The sequence below is a fragment of the Bos mutus genome, chromosome 26 (assembly GCF_027580195.1).
Source record: "Bos mutus isolate GX-2022 chromosome 26, NWIPB_WYAK_1.1, whole genome shotgun sequence".
NCBI lineage: Eukaryota > Metazoa > Chordata > Mammalia > Artiodactyla > Bovidae > Bos > Bos mutus.
The window spans coordinates 9,884,679-9,907,716 of record NC_091642.1 but is presented as its reverse complement, the minus strand read 5'-3'; the positions used below and the strand labels follow the sequence as shown (position 1 = coordinate 9,907,716).

General features: G+C 51.0%; 1 protein-coding gene across 1 annotated transcript in view; it reads left to right on the top strand.

The window, feature by feature from the left end:
* The window catches only part of BTBD16 (BTB domain containing 16), a 51,519-nt gene that overhangs the window by 2,235 nt on the left and 26,246 nt on the right, over positions 1–23,038 (top strand). Inside the window, exons 3-8 of the mRNA XM_070363952.1 lie at positions 6,453–6,526; positions 9,033–9,176; positions 13,296–13,385; positions 14,650–14,764; positions 19,128–19,197; positions 20,145–20,275. Of these exons, the coding sequence (XP_070220053.1) occupies positions 6,453–6,526; positions 9,033–9,176; positions 13,296–13,385; positions 14,650–14,764; positions 19,128–19,197; positions 20,145–20,275 (624 nt within the window). The remainder of the gene's footprint in view (positions 1–6,452; positions 6,527–9,032; positions 9,177–13,295; positions 13,386–14,649; positions 14,765–19,127; positions 19,198–20,144; positions 20,276–23,038) is intronic.

Below are 23,038 nucleotides of genomic sequence, written 5' to 3'. Positions count from 1 at the left end.
GGATTCTGAGTTTATCAATTGGATTCTTGACAAACACAGCGAGATGGCCCCGCTCAGAGTTTGAACTCGCATCCCCAGGAACATGCATGTCCAGCAGGGGGAGAAGCCGGCTCCCTGGTCCCTCCCAGAGTGTTCTAAGCAGATGGCTTGGAGCATCACTTCTCTAGGTTACAAGTTCTTTCCTGCCTTTCCTGGGGAAGCAGAGCTGGAGCTCTTTGCCAAAGAAACACTTCATTTCCTTGGCCCTTTGGACCTGCCTGGCTGCTGCTACTTCCTTGGACCGGTGGCATCTGCCTTGTGAGCACTCAGTTCGATCTACCTGAGTGTGGGCTGTGCCTGGGCAGCACCTGGCCCAGAAGAGCTCCTGGTTCCACGTTTACTGAGCAAGTAGCCACGTCTTCTCTTTCTAGACCCACCAGCCAGCCTCTCTCTGTTGCCCCCCACCCCACAGATGATGGTACTGCACACGTGAATAAACCGAAACCCATCTGGATTTGGTCTCCAAATTCTCGGATGAACCCAGCTTAAAAAAAAAAAAGTTGAGTGCTATGAGTTGCTATTTTTGGCACTGGCTACTCATGGCCTTAAACAAATTTGAATTTATTTTATATTTTGTTTGGTTAGAGCCCTGAAGAAATCTTAGGATTTTTGCCAAAGTTTGTTGTGTTCCTTAGCGCCAGGGCCAGGAGCTGGAGCTGGGCCTGGGAATATAGGCAAACTGATCCAGAAACCTGAGGATGGTGACTGGGCCAGAGGGGCAGAGGTCTCTGGGACTCGGTTTGCGAAATCGCTGAGCTAAGCTGGGAGTGGTGGCCACTGGCACTTAGCTAAGCTGGGGGTGGTGGCCTGGGGGTGATGGCCATTGGTGCTGGGCTTTAGGACTATTGTGCTATGCTAAGTTGCTTCAGTTGTGTCCAACTCTTGGCAACCCTATGGACTGTAGCCCACCAGGCTCCCCTGTCTATGGGATTCTCCAGACAAGAATACTGGAGTGGGTTGCCATGCCCTCCTCCAGGGGATCTTCCTGACCCAGGGATTGAATACACATCTCTTATGTCTCCTGCACTGGCAGGCGGGCTCTTGGCGGGTTCTTTACCACTAGCATCACCACAGCAGTCTTATTTGACAGGGTTGAAATTCCTTCTCCTACATTCACTCTTTCTGTGACCTTTAGCCAGTGGCTTAACCTCCTTGAGCTTCAGTTTCCTCATCTGTGAAATGGTGATAATATCATCTCCCTTGAAGAGTTGTAGATTTAAGGCTTCCCTGGTGGCTCAGATGGTAAAGAATACACCTGCAATGCAGGAGACATGAGTTCGATCCCTGGGTTGGGAAGATCCCCTGGAGAAGGGAATGGCAACCCACTCCAGTATTCTTGCCTGGAGAATTCCATGGACAGAGGACCCTGGAGGGCTACAATCCATGGGGTCACGAAGAGTCAGACACAACTGAACAACCAACACACACACACACACACACACACTTGAAGAGCAAGCTGGAGGATTAAATCAGATGGTGTACTGAAAATGATCAGTGTTGTTCCTGGCAAATAGTTAGATGCTCAATGAATAGAGATGTATCTTTATAGCCTGAGCAGCAGTTTTAAGTACTAATCCTGGCCTTCGATTTGGGGGAATGTCAGCCCTGTGCTCTGTCAGCCAATGACTGGTGTCCCACCTAGGCGATCACCTAGGCCTAGAGCACCTAGGTGCTCAGTCCACATAGGCTCAGCTCAACTGTGAATTTCATCTGCTCCATTAGCCCCTTGTCGTGTTCCTGAGACAGTCGACTAGCCTGGGCATGTCCTTGTCGTGGTGACAGCAGAGGGTAAGAGGGCAAGCCCAGTTGCACCTGTGCTGTTCAAACCTTCAGCCACCTCATGTCCGCTAACATCCCATCAGCCAAGGCAAGTCACATAATCAAAATCAAAGTCAAGGGGCAGGAAAGACACTTTGGAGTTCCTGCAGGAAAAGGCTGTGTATTTGGGGCCATGGATGCAGTCCACTACAGTGTGGGAGGAACTGCTTTTCTTTAACAAACACAAAATTTCATCTTCTTTATTTCCTCAGTGGGGATTTATTCCTTGTGGTCGTGGGAAACATAAACTTGGAGAGCCTAACAAAGGTTTTGTTTAATTTAGGTAATAAAATAAAGGACTTATTCTGGTAACCCTTCTGCACGTTCAGACTTGTCAGCTAACAAGATCGATACGGGGAGGGTGGAGTCCTGAACGGTACTCACGACACACACGTCCTTGGGCACTTGCCCCCTAGCCCTCAGGCCGCCCCCACCAGCAATCCTGTTCTCGGCGCCGATGCTGTTATTGTTGCTTCTCCCACTTGGGGGCGCTGTTGACTTTGACAGGCGCTGGATCAATCCGTATTTCACAAGTTCTGTAAAGCAGATCACTGGCAGTGGAAAGCTGAGTTAACTAGCTCCCAGCTTCGCATTTATTTCAGAAATGTAATTGTGCCTCTCATAGGTCAATGCCCTGGGTTCTGCCCAGCTGGCCAGTACTTGTGGTTGGGTCTGTGGGTTTCTGTGACACAATGAGCTTTTGGCTCCATCACTCAGAGATGCCAACGACTCCATCTCTCTGTCTCTTCTGGCTCTTCATTATGCTTCCTTCCACTGGGACTGGGGTGTGGACTGCGGGGAGAAGAAACCTGAGAGATGAGGCTCCTTGCCAACAGCCTAACCTCTTTGTGCCTTAGTTTCTTTATTTGCATATTGGGGATGCTCTCTTACAGGGTTGTCGTGGGAATTTATGCGACATAATTTAGTGAGAATTTAGAACGGAGTCTGGGAAATAAATACCCAATTAACACGTGTCATGCGGTTTCCCTGGGGTTCTTTGGCATGTATGGACACAGCTAACATCTGAACCCAGAGATCCAGGATGAAGAAGTACGGCTGAGGAAGGACCTCTCCCCGGAGGCTTAGGGGGCTTTGACACTGGGAAAAGGTGATCCTGCCTCATGTTTGCTCCCATTCTGATCTCAGTGCCGAGTCCACTCTGAGAGTGGGAAGAGGCCACTCTAAGAGCCAAGGATATAAAGGGACCCATCGGTTTTTATCAGAGAGCAGTTCTGGGAGAGGTGGACCAGAGACCATGATCCATGGGGTAGCGCTGATAGGAGAACTGAGTGCTCAGCGCCAAGTGTACCAAGAACCAGCCGTTTTATGCCCCTAGCGACCACCACGTGGTCCCGGTTTCCCTCTTAGGAAGGGAAGCACTGAGTCCCAGAGGCGGGTCCAAGGTCTGCATTACTCTTCCCAGAAAATTAAATTGGAGTTTTGCATGTTGAAGATCCCCTGGAGAAGGAAATGGCAACCCACTCCAGTATTCTTGCCTGGAGAATTCCAAGGACAGAGGAGCCTGGCAGGCTACAGTTCATGGGGTCACAGAGAGTTGAACATGACTGAGCTACTAACACTCACTCCCCTTCATTTTTGCATGTCAAAGGTATCAAGTCAGAAGCCCTTTGGGTGGTCAGCTGCAGGAAGTCTTTTTGTCTTCGAGAAACTTAATAGACTTTCCTCTTTTCTTCTCTCTCTCTTTTTAGTCTTTCATTGAATTTGTTAGAGCTTCCCTGGTAGCTCAGTTGGCAAAGAATCTGCCTGCAATGCAGGAGACCCTGGTTTGATTCCTGGATCAGGAAGATCCCCTGGAGAAAGGGTAGGCTACCCACTCACTCCAGTATTCTTGGGCTTCCCTGGTGGCTCAGTTGGTAAAGAATCTGCCTGCAATGTGGGAGACCTGGGCTCGATCCCTGGATTGGGAAGATCCCCTGGAGGAGGGCATGGCAACCCACTCCGATATTCTTGCCTGGAGAATCCCGGTGGACAGAGGAGCCTGGCAGGCTACAGTCCATGGGGTAGCAGAAGAGTCGGACACAACTTAGTGACTTTCACTTCACTTCATTGAATTTGTTACAATATTGCTTCTGTTTTATGTTTTGGCTTTTTGGCCCCAAAGCATGTAGGATCTCAGCTCCCTGACCAGGGATCGAACCCACACTCCCGGTATTAGAAATCAAAGTCTTAACAGCTGGACTGCCAGGAAAGTGTCCCCCCACCTTTTCTTCTCTCATTTCTCTGTCTTGGGAGTGAGCCCCAGATTTACAGCATGTTCCCAACATCCTGCTTCATCCCAGGCCACTTAGTCCCACAGAGTGAAGAGGACAACTCACAGATGCCATGTGTTCCATCAGCTTTTCCGATGAGCCTGAAATGAGCCTCAACTTTGGGAGCTGCAGAGCCTGCGGGATAAATGATCTATCTTGGCAAGCAGCCAAGACACCAGGAAAAGGCAGTGGGATTACTTCTGTTGCCTGGCGTCTCCTGGCTCAACCGATGACTCGGATGTTTGTTGAGGATAGTTGAGTTCATGGCCATTGCCCCATTATTTCCAAAATCTGTTGCTCCATTTTGAGATCACAGCCTGAACTCCTGACCTTAGCCAGCCATTGCCAGATGTGTGACCCAAGCCACTAGGGGCTTGGAGTCTGGCTTGGGTCAGTCCCCCTGCTCCTGTGGGATAAACAAGTCTAGCTCCCACTGCCTTCCTGAGGCTGAGTCACTTGCAATCATCATTTCTGCTTGGAAATGGCAGCATGTGGTCAATATTATTCTGTACACAGGCTCCCCCACCCAAGCCCTCCTGCAGACACCCTGGTCCACCAAGATTTCCGGCATCACGGGAAAACAGCATGGCAAAGGTGACCCTGGCTGGATTGTGGCGAGTGTTCCTTGGCTGGTTGGATTTCTTGGAATGACTGTGAATGTGTGACTCCAGCTTTGTTGCCTGTCCTTGCTCAGTGGGACGAATCTAGTGTTGAGGGGAAAGAGTCTTATCTTTGTCACCACCCAATCCCTGATATCATCGAGCACATTCATTATGGCCTTGCCTGGGCTGCTGCTGCTACTAAGTCGCTTCAGTTGTGTCCAACTCTGCACAACCCCATAGATGGCAGTCCACCAGGCTCCCCTGTCCCTAGGATTCTCCAGGCAAGAACACTGGAGTGGGTTGCCATTTCCTTCTCCAATGCATGAAAGTTAAAAGTGAAAGTGAAGCTGCTCAGTCATGTCCGACTCTTAGTGACCCCATGGACTGCAGCCCACCAGGCTCCTCCATCCATGGGATTTTCCAGGCAAGAGTCCTGGGCTGCAGCAGTAAATAAAACGCCGACTTTGTCTCTAAAGGCTGCGGAGTCTAACCCAGAGGGCGTGTGGGGAAATAGGTAACTAGAAGACCCTGCAGAAGGAGTTTTAACAGGGGGAAATCTCAGGACAGGCGGTGTTTAGGGCTTCCCACCTAGCCTCCCCAGAGGAAACAAACACTAAGCTTATCTGGAGGACGAGTGGACGTTCGTCCACTGAGAAGGAGAGGGAGCTATGCGTCCACAGATGGGAAGCAAGAGGCGCTGGGTTCCGACTCTTGAGAAGGGCTGGAGCAGGCAGTGCAGGGAAATGAGGCTGCAGAGACAGGCACAAGCTGGTTAGCCACGCTACCGGGGCTGGCTTGCCCCTGGGAACAATGGAGGAGACATCGAAGATTCTCAGCAGGAGAGAGGCAAGATCAGACTGGTGTTTCAGATGGTCAGGCTGCAGCGTGCGGTGTGCATCAGAGGGCACCAGATGGATGCCTGGTACCTGGCAGCGACTGGGGAGATACTGGTGGCTTGGATGAAGGTCACAGTAACAAGGGCAAGGATTCACCCAAGGAGATATGGATGAATTCAAAAGACATTCCATTAGATCTGGGCAAATGATCAGGTGAGACAACATTCAGGATACTGGCTTGGGCAACTGGAGGCGGGTGGTGCTATATCCTGGCAGAGGATTGGGGTTTGGCTCAGGGTGGATTCTTCTTCATTTTTTGGCCATGCTGCTTAGCTTGCAGGATCTGTTCCCTGACAAGGGATTGAACCCAGGACCATGGCAGTGAAAGCCCAGAATCTTAGCCGCTAGGCTACTGGGAAACTCCCTTGGGAAGATTTTGAGTTTGATGGTGGACACGTTGGGGCATGCATGACGCTAACCAGAAGTATTGCTGAGTTAATTTCCCAGACATGTGCAGAACCCTCTCTTCCTTTCTCCAGCGGTTATTTATTGAGCACCTACTATATGCTAGGCTTTGTTTTAGACACTTACCCAAAGAGGTGTCATTCAGCATCCAGATGTAACCTCACATACGTCCGTGGTAAGGATGCTCACAAACTGACAACAGGAATGAGTGATTTGAGCTGGTCATCAGACAGAGCTTACAGTTTGTCAGACTGGTAGACCCCTGGGGACCTGAGGAAACTGTCCCAACAGGAGAGAGGTGATAAGTTTGGTTCAGGAATGCTTTAGGGATGCTTACACTGGAATGATAACTTGTTGCAGATCAAGAAAAATGTCAGTGTTAACTCCTGGATTTTTTGTGTGTTTGTATTTTTTTTCTTGAGGTTATGCATTTCACAAATTCAGAAGATTTTCCCTGAGAATTTGAAGAACAAGACCATCCAAAGCAGAGAGGCAGGTGAGTTCCTGTCACCAGTGAACTCCTCAGAACGTTGCTAATCTCAGAGGCATCATGTGGTCTCTGTGGAAGAAAACCAGTGGCCAGGTCACTAGTCTGGAAGCTTCTGTTCTTGCTGACTGCACAATGTCCCACGTGTAACGTGTGCTAAATCGCTTCAGTTGTGTCCGACTCTCCAATCCCATGGACTGCAGCCTGCCAGGCTCCTCTGTCCATGGAATGTTCCAGGCAAGAATCCTGGAGCGGGTTGCCATTTCCTACTCCAGGGGACTTCCTGACCCAAGGATGGAGCCCACATCTCTTATGACTGCTGCATTGGCAGGCGGGTTCTTTACCACTAATATCCCTTGGAGAAGGGAAAGGCTTCATTCCAGTATTCTGGCTTGGAGAATCCCATGGACTGTATAGTCCATGCCATCGCAGAGAGCTGGACATGACTTTCACTTCATTTCATTTCACTGGGAATTCCCAACATGTAAATAGGTGCCATCAAAATTATTTCCCAAATGCACAACGAATGAAATCAAGCTTGGCAAACACATTTTCATATGCTAATGGCCGTGATGAATATAGACCTGCCGAGTTTACTAAGTAGACTGGATTGGAAGACGAAGCAGAGGCTCATCCAGCCCGGGGCAGCTGTTCTGGGTCCCTCGGGGCTCTAAGCAGTCACACTTGGATGTCCACATCTGCATTCATCCAAGAGGACTAATCTGCAGTAGGATGAGGCATCAGACTGGGTCTGTCCAGCTGGGAAAGTCCCACTGAGCTCCACGAGGGGCCTGGACAGTCAGCTCCTTGGTGGAGCTTTTAGGGATAAACCCCACCCCACAGCATGGCCGTCTGAGGTCAGAGCCAGCCTCCCTCTCCAGTGGAGGCTCATCGATTTCTTTTTACCTTTCAATTCTGGTTGATGGTGGGGTGGGAGGGGGGTGAGAAGTACTGTGAGGCTGTCTCCAGACTCGGGAGAAAGAGTTCCAGACGGGTTGTGTTGTCAGCCCTGCGTTGCCAGCCTGAAAGCAGAAGTGGGGGGGCGGGGACACTCTTTATCTGCAGTTCTGCCCTTTCTCTGCAATCTTGTCTTGGGGGAAAGTTCCTTCTAATCCAGCAGAGCCAGTCTGTCACCTAGGGTGACCCAAGATTTGAGATGAAAACCCAGGTTCTCGACTCCCAGCACCGAACAACATCGTAAAGCTGGTGAATAACAATAATTGTAACGGAAGAGGAAACAGGTGCCCAAGGTCACACAGTCAAAATAATAACAAAGCCAGTAAGTATAGGAGGTGGGGCTGGTGAACCCCAGGTCCTGTCCGGCACTGGGATTTAGGGTTTGGAGGGATCACCCCAAGCGTGGCTCCCTTCTCCACAGCTCTGTGCTAATGCAGGACTGCAGCCTCAGAGCCCCATTTACCCACAGCCTCTCCTGTCTCACTTGGCTGGGTATCTCTGGATCCTCCATCTGCCTTCCTAGCCAAGTCTCTTCTTCTTTTTTTTAAAATTATTTATGCTACCGCATAAAGAACCCTCTTCACACTGTAAGCCCATTTCATCCCTGTGAGCTTGGGCTTTCTGATGACCTCCATTCCCTTGAGGAAAGCAATGCCGATGAGAACTCTGCTCTCTGGGGATATGGGCTTTTTTCTGTAATGCTGTTGCCTTTCTGGTGGGTAATAATAAGGCACTAACGGCCCAGCTTCACTGGTGGCTCAGAGGTAAAGAATCTGCCTGCCATTGCAGAAGCCAAGAGTATTATCCTTGGGTCGGGAAGATCCCCTGGAGGAGGAGATCCCCTGGAGGAGGAATATACCCACCCCAGTATTCTTGCCTGGAGAATCTCTATGGACAGAGGAGCCTGGCGGGCTGCAATCCATGGGGTCACACAAGAGTCAGACACGACTTAGCAAATAAACAATGACAGCCCAGTACTTTTTCAACAGGGGACCAGGTAGCAATTTTTCTCCTCAGAGGACATTCGACAATGTCTGGAGATATCCTGGGTTGTCACAATTCTGGGGTGGGAGACTGGCTACTGGTATTCAGTGGGTAGAGGCCAGAGGTGCTGCTGAACATCCTCCCGTGCTCAGGACAGCTCCCTCCATCCCCCCCAAAACAGAGAATTGAAAGTGAAAGTGGTAGTCGCTCAGTCCGTAATGGGGGAGACAAGGTGAGCCCCACTCCAAGAGTGTGGCAGCCAGTGTCCCTGCCCCATGGAGCTTTTCTTCCAGCCCCCGAGTTGGAGGGCAGCCTATGTGCCCCTCTTGGTCGGCAGCCCTGGTGGACATTTATCACTTTCTAAGTTACCCTGTGAGTCTGCCCATCGGATCCACCTGGCTGTCAGGAAGCTCCGTGGGGCTGGAGCTTTGTTCCTGAAAGGCCCAGCGAGGCTGCCTGTCCACTCGTCTGCTCAGTAACGGGACGGACAGAGAGGATGCGGGAGAAAGAGTGACAGCGTGTTCAGGTCGGGGCGTTGCGACACCCTTTGCTCAGGATCTTTTCCCGTCCTCAGATGTGGTTCTCGAATGCCTTGGCTTCAAATGGGAACTCCACCAGCCCCAGCTTTTTCAGTCCGAGACCTTGGCCAAGCTCTACCTGATGGGCCTGGCCCGGGGCAACGCAAACCCTGAGAAGGAGTCAGTGAAGATTCTGCAAGGTAGGTTCTCACCCAGGGCGGGCGTCCCAAGGACCTCTGGTTAGAGAGGCCCCAGATGGGCATTTGGATACTTGTTGGGGGACCACGATCACCCTTACAATTAAGAACAAGGCTCGTGGTCTGACCTCATCACCGGACTTAACCTCAGTCTCCGTGGCTGTAAAATGGGATAATGGTTCTGTTGTGTTTCGCTGTGGAGGAGGAACAGGTGTAAAGTTCTAGAGCAAAGCCTGGCACAGCGTGAGCACTCAGTAAGCGTCAGGTATTTTTTCACAAGAACACATTCTTTTCCACCTGCTACGGAGGAGGCTCTGCCTACTTCTTTGAGAATATGGGTGGGTGCTGAGTCCGAAGATGGGTTTTCTAGAAAGAGGGCATGGTTTTGACATCTGTGGCTTGTTTGGCCCTAAGCGTGCTTGTTGGAGCTTTACACGTGTCCATCAATTTTCTTTGTTCTTTTCCTTTCGTTTCTCTTTTCTTAATTCCACCTCACACCCAAAGCTATTTAGGTCACTTCTTTCTTTTTTCTCTTGATTTTTAATCCTAGTAATCCCCAGTCGCTCCTTATCTGTCCCACACGTTCCTCTCCTGCAGCCTTGCCAGCTTCTTCTCAGGTAATATAGAGTGGCGTCTCCTCCAGACACCTCATAAGCAGGTGCCATGGAAAAATTCGAGGCCTGCGGGGCAGCCGGCATGCCAGCCAGGATGGAATCACATTTCCAGGACGTGGCAGTAAAGCTCTGATATTCCAGAGCCAGATAGGCTGCCGGAGCCCTCTGTCACCGCCCTGCCCTGAGCCAGGAAGAGGAACCTGGCTGCCTGCCGGAATCTTCCCGGCCACGGAGCCTCTGACTCAGCCCTTCCCGAGTGAGCTGGGAGCCCAGAGCAGGCTGCGGCATTCCCACAGAACAGTAACGAGCTTCACACTGCCTCAGAATCTTCTTTGCTCTTCCTATGCGTTTGTCCCACTGTCTTCAAAGTGACACCAAGCTCTTTGCCCATGGCCCCTGTGCCCAGGTCACAGCTCTTCCTGGGAAACCAGTGAAAGGCTGTGGAGGTCCAGACAGTGGGTGCCTTGAAAATCAAGAGAATTTGTGTTTTTTTTTCCTATTCTCCCCCAAACTTCCCCTCCTATCCAGGCTGCCACATAACACTGAGCAGAGTTCCCTGTGCTGTGCTGTAGGTCCTTGTTGGTTATCCATTTTGAATATAGCAGTGTGTACATGTCCATCCCAAACTCCCTAACTACCCCTTTCCCCCAGCAACCATAAGTCTGTGAATCTTTCCGTTTTGTAACTAAGTTCATTTGTGTCATTTCTTTCTAGATTGCACATATAAGGGATGCCTTAAGATATTTCTTCCTCTCTGTCTGACTTCACTCAGCACGATACTCTCTAGGTCCATGCATGATGCTTCAAATGGCATTTTTCCATTCCTTTTAAGGGCCGAGTAATGTTCCATTGTATACACGTGCCACATCTTTATCCGTTCCTTTGTAGATGGACATTTAGGTTGCTTCAGCGTCTCAGCTCTCATGAACAGTGCTGCAGTGAACATTGGCATGCACGGATCGTTTCAGCTCATGTTTTCCTCCGGATGTATGCCCAAGAGTGGGACTGGAGGGTCATATGGTGTTTGAAAAAACTCTAAAAATAAGAAAAAACTCTATTTTTACTTAAGGAACCTCCATAGTGGTGGTATCAATTTACCTTCCCACCAACAGCGTAGGAGAGTCCCCTTCTCCCCCCACCCCCTCCAGCACGTATTGTTTTGCTATAGCCATTCTGGCTGGTGTGAGGTGATGTCTCATTGTAGTTTCGGAAAGTCAAGAGAATTTGGAAGGGGAAAACAGTGCTATCGTTAATGCCTTTAGTAAGTCTAGAGTGGTGTCAGTTGGGACCTCCCTGGTGGTCCAGTGGTTCAGACTCCAAGCATCCCTGGTTAGGGAACTAAGGATCCCACATGCCATGTGGTGCGGCCAAAAAACCACACACACAGAAGACATAGAACAGGCTCACTTGAAGGATGGGGCCCTCCTAAGACAGCCGTTCTAATTGCAGCCCCGTGCTAGAGGCTGGGCCCGGCTGGGGGACATCAGGCAGGTGCGGGAATGAGACTTCAGTGGCCAAACTGTCACAACTTCTCAGTGTCTCCCCTGCAAGCACCACCAGTTGTGTCCAGCCCTGGGACTCTTGTTTCCAAGATTTTCAGTGCATGCATGCGTGTTAAGTCACTTCGGTCCTGTCAGACTCTTTGCAATCCTATGGACTGTAGCCCGCCAGGCTCCTCTGTCCATGGAATTCACCAGCCAAGAATACTGGAGTGTGTTGCCATTTCCTCCTCCAGAGAATCTTCCTAACCCAGGGATCGAACCTGTGTCTCTGTGCCTCCTGTATTGAAGGGGAATCTTTACCACTAAGCCACCTGAGAAGCCCTCAGGCTGCTCACAGCCTAATGAGAGAAAGAGGGAGGGAAGGGGGAGGGCCGCTGTCAGTGTGACCTTCAATGTCCCTGCTTTGAAAGTCACAGTAGTTGTGTCTGATCATTGGGAAAAGTTGGCCCATGGGGACATGATTCAGTTCAGTTCAGTTCAGTCGCTCAGTTGTGTCCGACTCTTTGCGACCCCATAAATCACAGCACGCCAGGCCACCCTGTCCATCACCAACTCCCGGAGTTCACCCAGACTCACGTCCATCGAGTCAGTGATGCCATCCAGCCATCTCATCCTCTGTCGTCCCCTTCTCCTCCTGCCCCCAATCCCTCCCAGCATCAGAGTCTTTTCCAATGAGTCAACTCTTCGCATAAGGTGGCCAAAGTACTGGAGTTTCAGCTTCAGCATCATTCCTTCCAAAGAAATCCCAGGGCTGATCTCTTTTAGAATGGACTGGTTGGATCTCCTTGCAGTCCAAGGGACTCTCAAGAGTCTTCTCCAACACCACAGTTCAAAAGCATCAATTCTTCGGCGCTCAGCCTTCTTCACAGTCCAACTCTCACATCCATACATGACCACAGGAAAAACCATAGCCTTGACTAGACAGACCTTCGTTGGCAAAGTAATGTCTCTGCTTTTGAATATGCTATCTAGGTTGGTCATAACTTTCTTTCCAAGGAGTAAGCATCTTTTAATTTCATGGCTGCAGTCACCATCTGCAGTGATTTTGGAGCCCCAAAAAATAAAGTCTGACACTGTTTCCACTGTTTCCCCATCTATTTCCCATGAAGTGATGGGACCAGATGCCATGATCTTCGTTTTCTGAATGTTGAGCTTTAAGCCAACTTTTTCACTCTCCACTTTCACTTTCATCAAGAGGCTTTTTAGTTCCTCTTCACTTTCGGCCATAAGGGTGGTGTCATCTGCATATCTGAGGTTATTGATATTTCTCCCAGCAATCTTGATTCCAGCTTGTGTTTCTTCCAGTCCAGCGTTTCTCATGATGTACTCTGCATAGAAGTTAAATAAGCAGGGTGACAATATACAGCCTTGACGTACTCCTTTTCCTATTTGGAACCAGTCTGTGGTTCCATGTCCAGTTCTAACTGTTGCTTCCTGACCTGCATACACATTTCTCAAGAGGCAGATCAGGTGGTCTGGTATTCCCATCTCTTTCATAATTTTCCAGTTTATTGTGATCCACACAGTCAAAGACTTTGGCAGTCAATAAAGTAGAAATAGAAGGTTTTCTGGAACTCTCTTGCTTTTTCGATGATCCAGCGGATGTTGGCAATTTGATCTCTGGTTCCTCTGCCTTTTCTAAAACCAGGTTGAACATCAGGAAGTTCACGGTTCACATATTGCTGAAGCGTGGCTTGGAGAATTTTGAGCATTACTTTACTAGCATGTGAGATGAGTGCAATTGTGTGGTAGTTTGAGCATTCTTTGGCATTGCCTTTCTTTGGGATTGGAATGAAAACTGCAACTTCTTACGAGTCTTCAACTATTTCAAAATAAATAATCATTTCAACCACACATTCACTAAAAAAAAAAAGCAAATAAAGATAAGCAAAGCACAGCGTGATCCACACCAAGGTCAAGGTTGTGCTCACGGTCCTGCAGCCTCACACTGTGCCTTGCACTGCGGCTGTCACACCTGTGCACCCTGGTCCTGTTTCTCTCCCTAGCCCAGCAGCCTGGGAGGAGCCGAGAACAGCGCCCCGTGAAGAAGATGATCCTCTCCTTGAAGATCAATGACCCTCTGGTCACAAGAGAAGGTAACGTGCCCCTGTCCTGGCATTCTGAGAACGTCGTTGAACAGCAGCCCTCTCAGGTTTGAAAGCAAATGAAACACCACAAACTGGAGGCGCACAGTGCTCAGCGCCTCCTTAGTAAACAGCTCGGAGGCGCAGGAGGCGGGGCAGGAGGCGGGGCCAACTTGGGGAAATGAAAGAATGGGGAATTGTGCTACAGAGAGGTGCTCATCCTTGTAAAGAGGCCGAAGCAGCCTTCCCAGATGGACCCGGGAAGGACGATGTCACAGCCCTTATGGGCCGTAGCGCCCAGGCAGCGCTCTCAGGCCCACCCTTGCCCTGGGCATCGCCCCCCTGCCCCCGCAGCCCCCAGCCCCCACCATTTCCCGCAGGGCCCTTTCTGGCTGCCTTCCAGCAGCCCAGAGGGCTTCCTTGGGCTCAGCCTCTCCCCCTCCCATCCTGGCCACTTAGAAATACCTGCTGACAGGCGTTAATAGAACCTGCTGTCTCGTGCCCTCAGGAAATCGTCCAGCCTCGATGGGGCTAGTTGTCCTCTGAGTGCCCGGAACGCACTCCAGCACTGTTTGGGATCAGGCAGGACTTGGAATAAGCTGGGTCCGTCTGCCCCTAACTGGGGACTAGCACATTATCCTGACTCTTCCCAGGGGTCCTTAACCTTTTTGAAGACCCCAGACTCTAAGGAAGGCTTCCTTGATAGATCAGACAGTAAAGCGTCTGACTGCAATGTGGGAGACCGGGGTTTGATCCCTGGGTCAGGAAGATCGTCTGGAGAAGGAAATGACAATCAACCCACTCCAGTACTCTTGCCTGGAACGTCCCATGGATGGAGGAGGCTGGTAGGCTACAGTCCATGGGGTCACAGAGAGTCAGACAATCTGAGGACAACCTGCTGTTAAGTATGTCCAAAGAAAACAAAGCGTGCCTCCTTGCACACATGTTGGGCGGTGACCACCTCCCTGTCCAGGCCGCAGACCCACCAGGTTAGGACAGAAGCCCCAAGGCCCAGACTCACACAAGATTTTTCATAAGAGCTCTGTTTTCTTTAGCTTCATCCTCAACTGCTTTGGGGGCTGGGAGCCTGGGCAGCGTCTGCACCCAGGTCCGAGCGGGTGCGTTCTGGCTGCTGCATCTTGCCCGTCCCCAACTCGGGACACTCTTCCAGCACGCTGGTGGTGAAGGGTGGAGGGCAGGGGACGCCTGGACGTGGGGGACAGGGGGCTGCAGAGCCCCCAGGCTGATGGCTGGCCCTCGGATGCTGCCTCCCCAGCCTTCGCCACGGCCCTGAAGAACCTCTACATGCGGGAGGTGAAGATATGCCTAGATGACGTGCTGGGCGTGCTGGCCGCTGCTCACATCCTCCAGTTTGGCAGCCTGTTTCAAAGGTGAGGCCACCCAGCCTCCTGGTAGAGCAGCCAGGACCCCGAGGGCTCCAGGGGCCCCAGAGCCTGCCCCCCTAACACCTCCTGTTCTGATTTGCTCAGACGAGGTGGTGACGTCACCACTCTCATTGGTGGTCCTGACCCTTCCCACTCCCCCTCGCCTCAGTGGCCCTGGGCCAGATGGATTTGGCTCAGCCATTGATTGAACCACACCTTCATGCGTGTGTTCCTTTAAGAATGACTTCATGGGCTTTTCCAGGACACCAGAGAGGCAGTGGGCGCCTGATGGGCAGGGTCCCTGCCCTCTGAAGCTCCTGTCCAACTGTCTTCGAGACATTGGGAAAGAGTGAAGTGGGGTGGTGTGAAAGGTGGGGGATTCTCAAATGGAAAATTCTGTGTTATATAAAATTAATTTCAAGTAAAATTGGTACCTGCAGTTTGGAGGAGCATTTCTTAGAACTCCCTCCCCCACCTTTTTTTGTTGTTGTTCAACCACTCAGTTGGGTCAGACTCTTTGTGACCCCATGGACTGCAGCACGCCAGGCTACCCTGTCCTTCACTATCTCCTGGGGTTTGCTCAAACCCATGTCCATTGAGTCAGTGAAGCCATCTCATCCTCTGCTGCCTTTTCCTGCTTTTGTCCTCAATCTTTCCCAGCATCAGGGTCTTTTCCAACGAGTTGGCTCTTCACACTTTTTTTTTTTTTGGTATCATCTAATAATCCTACACTCCATCAATGCTTATGAAAGGTAAGTGAACCACATGGAAAAGCATTGATTAATTTTTCTCGAATATTCTGTCCCTTCTCTGGGGATTTTCCACAGATGTGTGCTTACTACTCTCACATCCTGAACACAGGGGTGGTTTCTTGTCGCCCTTTGATTTCTTACTTCCTGATGCAATTCAGTAGACAAGAGATTTAGGGCAGGGGTGCTCTGCCTGGTTTGTTTCACCACCCTAAGCTTCCGTTTCTTCATTTGAGGGAATGAATGAATGGGCTTCCCATCCTAGCCTACAGAGGACATCCGCAGCTCTGTAAAAGGCAGGGGCAGTATCTCTTTCAAGGACCTAACTCATTTTTAATAGAATTCACCTCGCCAGATTCAACCCCACAGATTTTTTTTTTTGAGTCAATGCCTCATTTCTGGGGTCACCTGAAATAACTCTGGCCAGATCCTCAGTCTGGAGCATCTTGAAGCCTCGTTGGTGATGCAGATGCCGCTTGAACCCAGGGGTGCAGGCGGTCAGAGGTCTGGTTGTGGCCGCAGAGGACACACAGACAAGGGACTCCAGCATGTCAGCCTGGCCAGACTGGTGGATGGCTGGGGGATGGGAGGTTAGCTGTCATAGGCAGGGACAGGTCGTGGAGTCTCAAGGTGAACCAAGGCGTCTGACCTTGACCCTGGTCCAGGTTTTCCTGAGAATCCCCGCTCCCCGGCCATTGTGTGTCATGTGACTTTAGCTGAACGTAGCCTTGTGACGTATCATCACTATGAAATCACAGCTTCTGTACACAGGTGTTTCTCAGTGACTGGTGCCATGCAGGGAGATATCTCTGACCCCAAATCTGGAAGGCCAGCTTCCCTCCAGCCACCTCCTGTCTGTGAGGCTTGGCTGCCGTACCGGGGGCCAGATTTGAAGCCCCATGGTCCTTCTGGAGCCCTCACTGTGGCTTATCTGGGGCAGAGTCAGGAATGGCAGGTCATCCTTTCTTTCCTCCTCCACATGCCTTATCTTGAATGCCTGAGCAGGGAGGGCTCCGGATACTGAGCCAAGACTATCATTCCGCTGATGGGCAAATCTGGGCCCGCCTAGGGCTCACGGGCCCTCCCCGAGGTGCTGCAGATGACTGTGGTGGGGCTGGAATCCTAGCTCAGAGCCAGGCGGGCCTGACACCCAGCTGGGGTGGGTGTTGCCTGCCTTCGAGAGGCTGATGGTGCAGCTGGCAGGGATGTGGCAGTGCAAGCCTCAGTGTGCGTGCACACGACTGTGTATGTGGGTGAGCAGAAGTCCCCCAGGTCACTCTGATAGCATTGCCACCCCAGGTGCGCTGGATGGGCTCTCAGAGGTCATCTTGGCTGAGATCCCCGCCAGCGCAAAACCGCTGGATGGCCACTGTCTGAATCACCCACCCTCGAGGCCACCCATCTTCAGGGGATGAAGTGTGTGTGTGTGTGTGTGGATTATACAGGGCGCTGCTCCTTAGACGCACACATCATTTGCATCAGTGACTGCTTTGACACAACTGGGATCATAGTTACTGGTTGTTGCCTGCACACACACACACACACACACACACCCTCCTGAAGAGTCACTTGGGTCCCTCCAGGCCCACGGGGCTGGAAGGACATTTCCTTGCATCCGTGCAAAGTTGAACTCCATCTGTGAGTTACTGCCTGATGCCGCTAGACCTTCCGGAAGTGGAGATCCCCAGCCTCTCTGAGTTCGCAGGCATCTGGCCTGGGTGGCCCCAGAACTTGCTCTCTGTCCTCCGGTCTGGGAAATCTGACCATTCCAGGCCCGCCCAGCTAGGGAGGCTCACGGTGAGGAGGGGGACCATGGCGGAAGGTGTGAGGAGCACTGTTTTCTGCGTCCCAGCTTCAAACCCAGCTAATTCCGCCCACGCATCTCCCCTGGCAAAGCCAGCACCTGAAGAACACCGCCCGTGGTGAGGGGTGGGGCCTGAACCTTCCGCATGGCCCCTCTCACAGCTGGTTTCCCCTCGCTGATCTGTGAGCTCGGCTCACGGCGAGCCCAGGAGCCCCAGGAGCGGAGGAGCCTTGTACATGGCAGGTATTTCCAGAACCTGCCACAGAGGCTGCCGCAGACGAGACTCTTGGGATGCATATATGCTGGGAGGGCTGCTGCCTGGCAGTCTCTGGCTTCAAGGAGGCAGAAGCCCCAGGCTGAACAAGGGCATGGCAATCAAAGCAAAGGGAACACGTGGGGAGTAGCAACCACGGAGACTTCCAAGAGGAGGTGGTACTTGAACTGAGCCTGGGAGGAGTCCAGCTGTCAAGGGTGTGAGAGAGGGGGCTTCCTGCCGATGAGAGCATAGAAATTGGAACTGCTTGGTCACTGAGAATCAATGTGGCTAGAGTCAGGGAGGGATGTGGAAAGATGATGGGAAAGGTGGGTGGGGCAGTTAGGCTGACTGCAGGTCATGCAGACCTCGAAGGCCATAGGAGCAGGTTCTACCTGGTTTTGCCAGCAGAGGAGAGCCTGAGGCTTGGGAGGAGAGTGACCAGAGCCTCTCTGTGTTATCGGCTTTGGGATACAGCTGTCATAATGTGGTCACCTGTCTGTATGTTAATGTGTGCTGGGCCCACTGGCTTTGTTCTTGGTAACCCAAGTGCCTCGAAGGGTGCCTGGCGCACAGTAAGTGCTCAGTAAACAGATCCTTGATAAATAAATGAACCAAGCTCCAGTACTTTGGCCACCTGATGCAAAGAGTCGACTCATTGGAAAAGACCCCGATGCTGGGAGTGACTGAGGTAGGAGGAGAAGGGGACCACAGAGGATGAGATGGTTGTATAGCATTGTCGACTCAAGGGACATGAGTTTGAGCAAACTCCAGGGAGATACTGAAGGACAGGGAAGCCTGGCGTGCTGCAGTCCATAGGGTTGAAAGGAGTCAGACGTGACTGAGCGACTGACTGAACAACAAGTAAATGAGGCCTAGGTGTGAAAAGGATGGAGATTTTCATCAGAAAGTTGCTTTTTCAGTCTACTCTCATACAGAGAGGAAATAGGACTGGAGGCCCCTCTAAGAAGCTCTCAAATGGTCTGTACAGGAAAAACTTGCCTTCAGCAGGAAGGCAACCAAATGTCATCCTGGCTAAAATTAAAACCTAGCAAGGCGCTTTTCAACTTCCCTTTGGCTCAGTGGTAAAAAATCTGTCAACGCAGGAGCCGAGGGTTTGATCCCTTGGTTGGGAAGATCCCCTGGAGAAGGAAATGGCAACCCACTCCAGTATTCTTACCTGGGAAATCCCATGGTCAGAGGAGCTGGTGGGCTACAGTCTATGGGGATGCAGAGTCAGACACGACTTAGCGACCAAACAACAACAGCAAGGCTCTTTTAGGGGCTTAATCTCTAAATAGTAATACTTCTCCTTGGTGCCAAAGCTACTCTGTTTTCTTTGGAAAGATTTGATCTCAGAGCTCACATCCCTTAGCCCAGAGCTCTTTGCAACAAGCCTTGCTGGTCTTGTCCTCCAACCCTATGTCCACTATCTTAAAATATGGCGCTTTCCCTTGCATGAAAGGACCCTGTTGCCGGCATGGGGTTGAGTAAAACCTCTGGGGCTTCTCACTTCCCTGAACGCAGCCCGGGGCTTCCAGGAACAGTGTTCTGTCTCTGCAGGTGTGTGACCGTCATGATGAGCGGACTCACGCCGAGCACCATCAAAAACTTCTACCTGGCTGGCTGCAAGGTGAGAACAACCTGGGCGGGCACACAGCATCTTGGGGACCCTCAAGAGCACCCAGACTCTGGGATTTCAGCGCCAAGAAATCTGTCTGATGGCACCAACCTAACTGTGCCCACCTTTTATTTTGCCAAGTGAACAATTAAAAAAAATCATTTTATCTTTAAAAGAATATTTTAACACCCCCCACCCCCAAATAGAAAAGCTTTAATTGGGAAAGAGGGCGGGAAAAGGGACAGCCTTTCTCATCAAAACAGCAGACAACGTTCCAGGACATTCTTGGTGGGACTGAGGGAAATGCATCCCATTTGGGCCCAGTCAGTACGTCAGGGTTGGCAATAAATGCTGTATTCTAACTCTCATTATCAGAGGAGAAAAGTGAGACCCAAGGCCGGTGGAGCTTCCGTGATCAGTCACAGACGTCAGTCCAGAGATTTCGGCATACAAGCCCATGTAACTAGTTGCATTTCAGCATGCAAGCCCACTTAACTAGGTCAGACCACTTAACTAGTTGTATGACCTCAGGCAAGAGCAGGAATGTTGAAGCCTCAGATTTTCCATTGGTGAAATAGGAATAATGATGAACCAACCTCATAGGGTAGCAGGATGGATTTGAATCAACCTAGTGCAGCGCCTTGAGCATCGCAAACACTCAGAAAATGTTATCAGTGCATGTGTTTTGAAGAGGTTTGAGCAGGGCTGCAGCACGGCCCTTCTAAGAGCACGCTTGTTGGATCATCATATTCCAGCAGAGGGCGCTGAGATATCAGCGATTCCTTTCTACCTTAATTTTTTTTTTTTTTTTTGCCTGCACCCTCGGCGGGTAGAATCTTAGTTCCCCGGCCACAAATCGAACCCACACCTCTGCAGTGGAAATGCAGACTCGCAACCATTGTACCACCAGGGTAAGTACCAGAGACTCCTTTTTCAATGGGCGTTTCCTATCTTCTCAGTACAAGGAAGAGCCCCTCACCACCGCCTGTGAGAAATGGATGGAGATGAACTTGGTCCCTCTGGTGGGGACACAAATCCACCTCCGGAAAATCCCAAAGGAGCTGCTCCACAAAGTGCTGAAGTCCCCCAGGTCAGAGCTGGCTCTCAGGAAGGAGTCTCTGGGTAGGAGGTGGGGATGGGAGGGGGGATGGGTAGGGTAGACGGATGGGGCGAGGAGTGCCGAACTCACACCGCTGCTGGACATGCGCAGTGTGCAGTGCCTCCTCCATCCCAAATGTCCCGGCCTCCTGGACAGCCCGGCCTCTGGAGGGGCCAATACGTGGGTCCTGTGCTCGGGCAGGGGGAAGGATGCTGTTCAGCAGAGTAAGGATCCTTTGGGTGCCCGCTGTTTCACTGTGAAAGTGTTAGTCGCTCAGTCGTGTCCAGCTCTTTGCGACCCTATTGACCGCCAGGCTCATCTGTCCGTGGGGTTTTCCAAGCATGAATACTGGAGTGAGTAGCCATTCCCTTCTCCAGGGGATCTTCCCCACCCAGGGATGGAACCTGGGTCTCCTGCATTGCAGGCAGATTCTGTCTGTCTCACTCACATGGTAATGAATTAAGCGATTGTATAAATAATTTTTAAAGTTCTGTCAGTATTAAGACACATGCATCATGGAAAATTTGGAAACTTGGGAAAAGGGGAAAAGAAAAAAAGCTCTCAGGCCTAAATCAGTTTCTGTCTCCAGCCCAGGCCCCTCCCCTCAATGGCTCTAGACCCAGGCATTCCACTGCCTGTATGACCTCTCTGACAGTTAAGGCTAAGCCCTGATGCTTGGTGCCCTTGTCCTTTATGGCACCCCTTACCCAGTGTTCCTCAACCAACTGTCATGCCCTTGGGAGTCCTTCTGGACACCACTTCATCCTCCCCCCAAGAGCACCCCATCTCTGTGGGCCTCCACGTGGGCACCAGCCAGAGGCCAAACCTCCGAATCTCCCACCCGGATCAGCGCAGGGCCGGCTAACCCAGGCTTGTGCCTGCTCTTAACCCCGCTTCCAATCAAATCGCTAACCCAAAGGTCTTTAGCTCTGCCAGTTCGGCTCCTGTCTTATCCACGTGACCACCACAAGGCTTGCCTTAGATGCCAGCCAATGCTTGGCCTATTAGGTTATTTCCAATGTTTCACTGATATAAATAGCACCTTGGTGACATTCTTCGATATATATTTATTTTCATCTCAGATTATTTTCCCACATTGAATTCCTAGAAGTGAAGTTCCTAAGCCAAAGGCACTTTAGTTTTTATTAGTGTTTAAAAGTATATTTTACTTGAAAATAGTTTCAAACAAATTAGATAACAAGAATAGTGCAAAGGCTCTCTCAGTACGCTTTACCCTGTTTGGTTCAGTCTCTGACCTGTTTGCTTTATTATTTGCATCTGTGTGTGCCTATTAGCACACATTTTTTAATCCTTTGAGGACAAGTTGCATACATCATGTTCCCTTAACCTTGAATACTTCAACGTTTCATAATAAAGAGAATTTTTCTAATATAATCACAAAGCAGTTAACAACTTGAGGAGATTTGACACTGATGTAATACCTTAAGGTCTTTTACTCAACACTAACCTTCATAGCATCCTTTTTCCTCCAGTACAGGATCTGATTAGGACCACATATTAAATAACAATCTTGGGAACTCGGGTCCTAATGGCATCCCCAGGCCCTGGGTGGGCTCCCACCATTTTTCCCTGCTGTCCATGGCCTGTCCAGAAGCGTGTGCTCTCCACCCTCCATGGAGCAAAGGTTGTGCAACGCTTGAAGAAAAGATAAACAGGGCAGCCCTTAGACTTTTCGTAACACTGTCCCTCCCTTGGAAAGTCTGAGCTGTCCCTCCCCCACTTGGTAGCATTTAACCAAGAAAGGGGAAAAAAATGTCTGACCACAGCCAGCATGGTAGCAATGGCACAGGCCCTAGAAAACGCTGGCTGGGCAGGAAAAGAGGTCAAGAACATTACGTGTCAAGTGTCTAGACTCAGGTTTGGGGAGACATGACTGATGTGGAAACTGGGTCCTGCTCCTCTGGCCCCTCCCCAGGAGATGGCTGTCAGCACCGATGGTGCCAGGCTCTCCGGGCAGAGGTGGAAGCGAGGGGAGCCTGCATGATCTCGGGCGTATCATTAGCTAGTGTGCCCTGGAAGGATCACACTCTCAGCTACCAGACCTCGTGCTCACTTCTTACCTTCCCAGGTGAACTCTCCCCACCTGGTTGCTGTCCTTAAAGCTGGTCATCTTTAAAGCTGATGTCCTGCCTTAAAGCTGGAGGAGGGAGGTGGGGAACGAGGGTCAGAAAGAGGGGCCCAGGCTAACACCCAGTGCCTGGGGACATGGTTAGAAATTTATCTGGCTCGGGCTTTTCATCTGAGTGTCTGGTGGGCTTGGCGCCCAGACCACACCTGATTAAGAAGAGGCCTTTGGACGAGTTAACTTTTACCGAGCGCTTCTGGGTGTGTGCTGTGCTGTGTGCACTGGCCCTTTTAACCCCCACAACCCTATGCGGTAGGTATGATCATTGTCCCTAAGATAGGAGGCGTAATAAAAGGCAGGGCCTGAGCTCGGGGCTCCAGGCTCCAAGGTCCAGGCTCCCAGCCTCATGGCTGCACAGTCTCCTTGTGTGTAGCAGAAGCCAGGCTTCCCAACAACCAGAGCTCAGTGAGATCTGGACTGTCCTGGGAAGTCACATGGCCCAGAGCAGCTGTGGAAAGGCCAGCCCAGGGTCAGGGATGGAGAGTCTCTTGGCCCCACTTAGCGCAGACTGTGACCCATCCCCGGCTTGTGGTCATGGTGTTTGGGTTGGAAACAATGTCCATCTCAGCAGATGTTTCAACTTCAAGGCTATTCACCTTCCCCAAAGT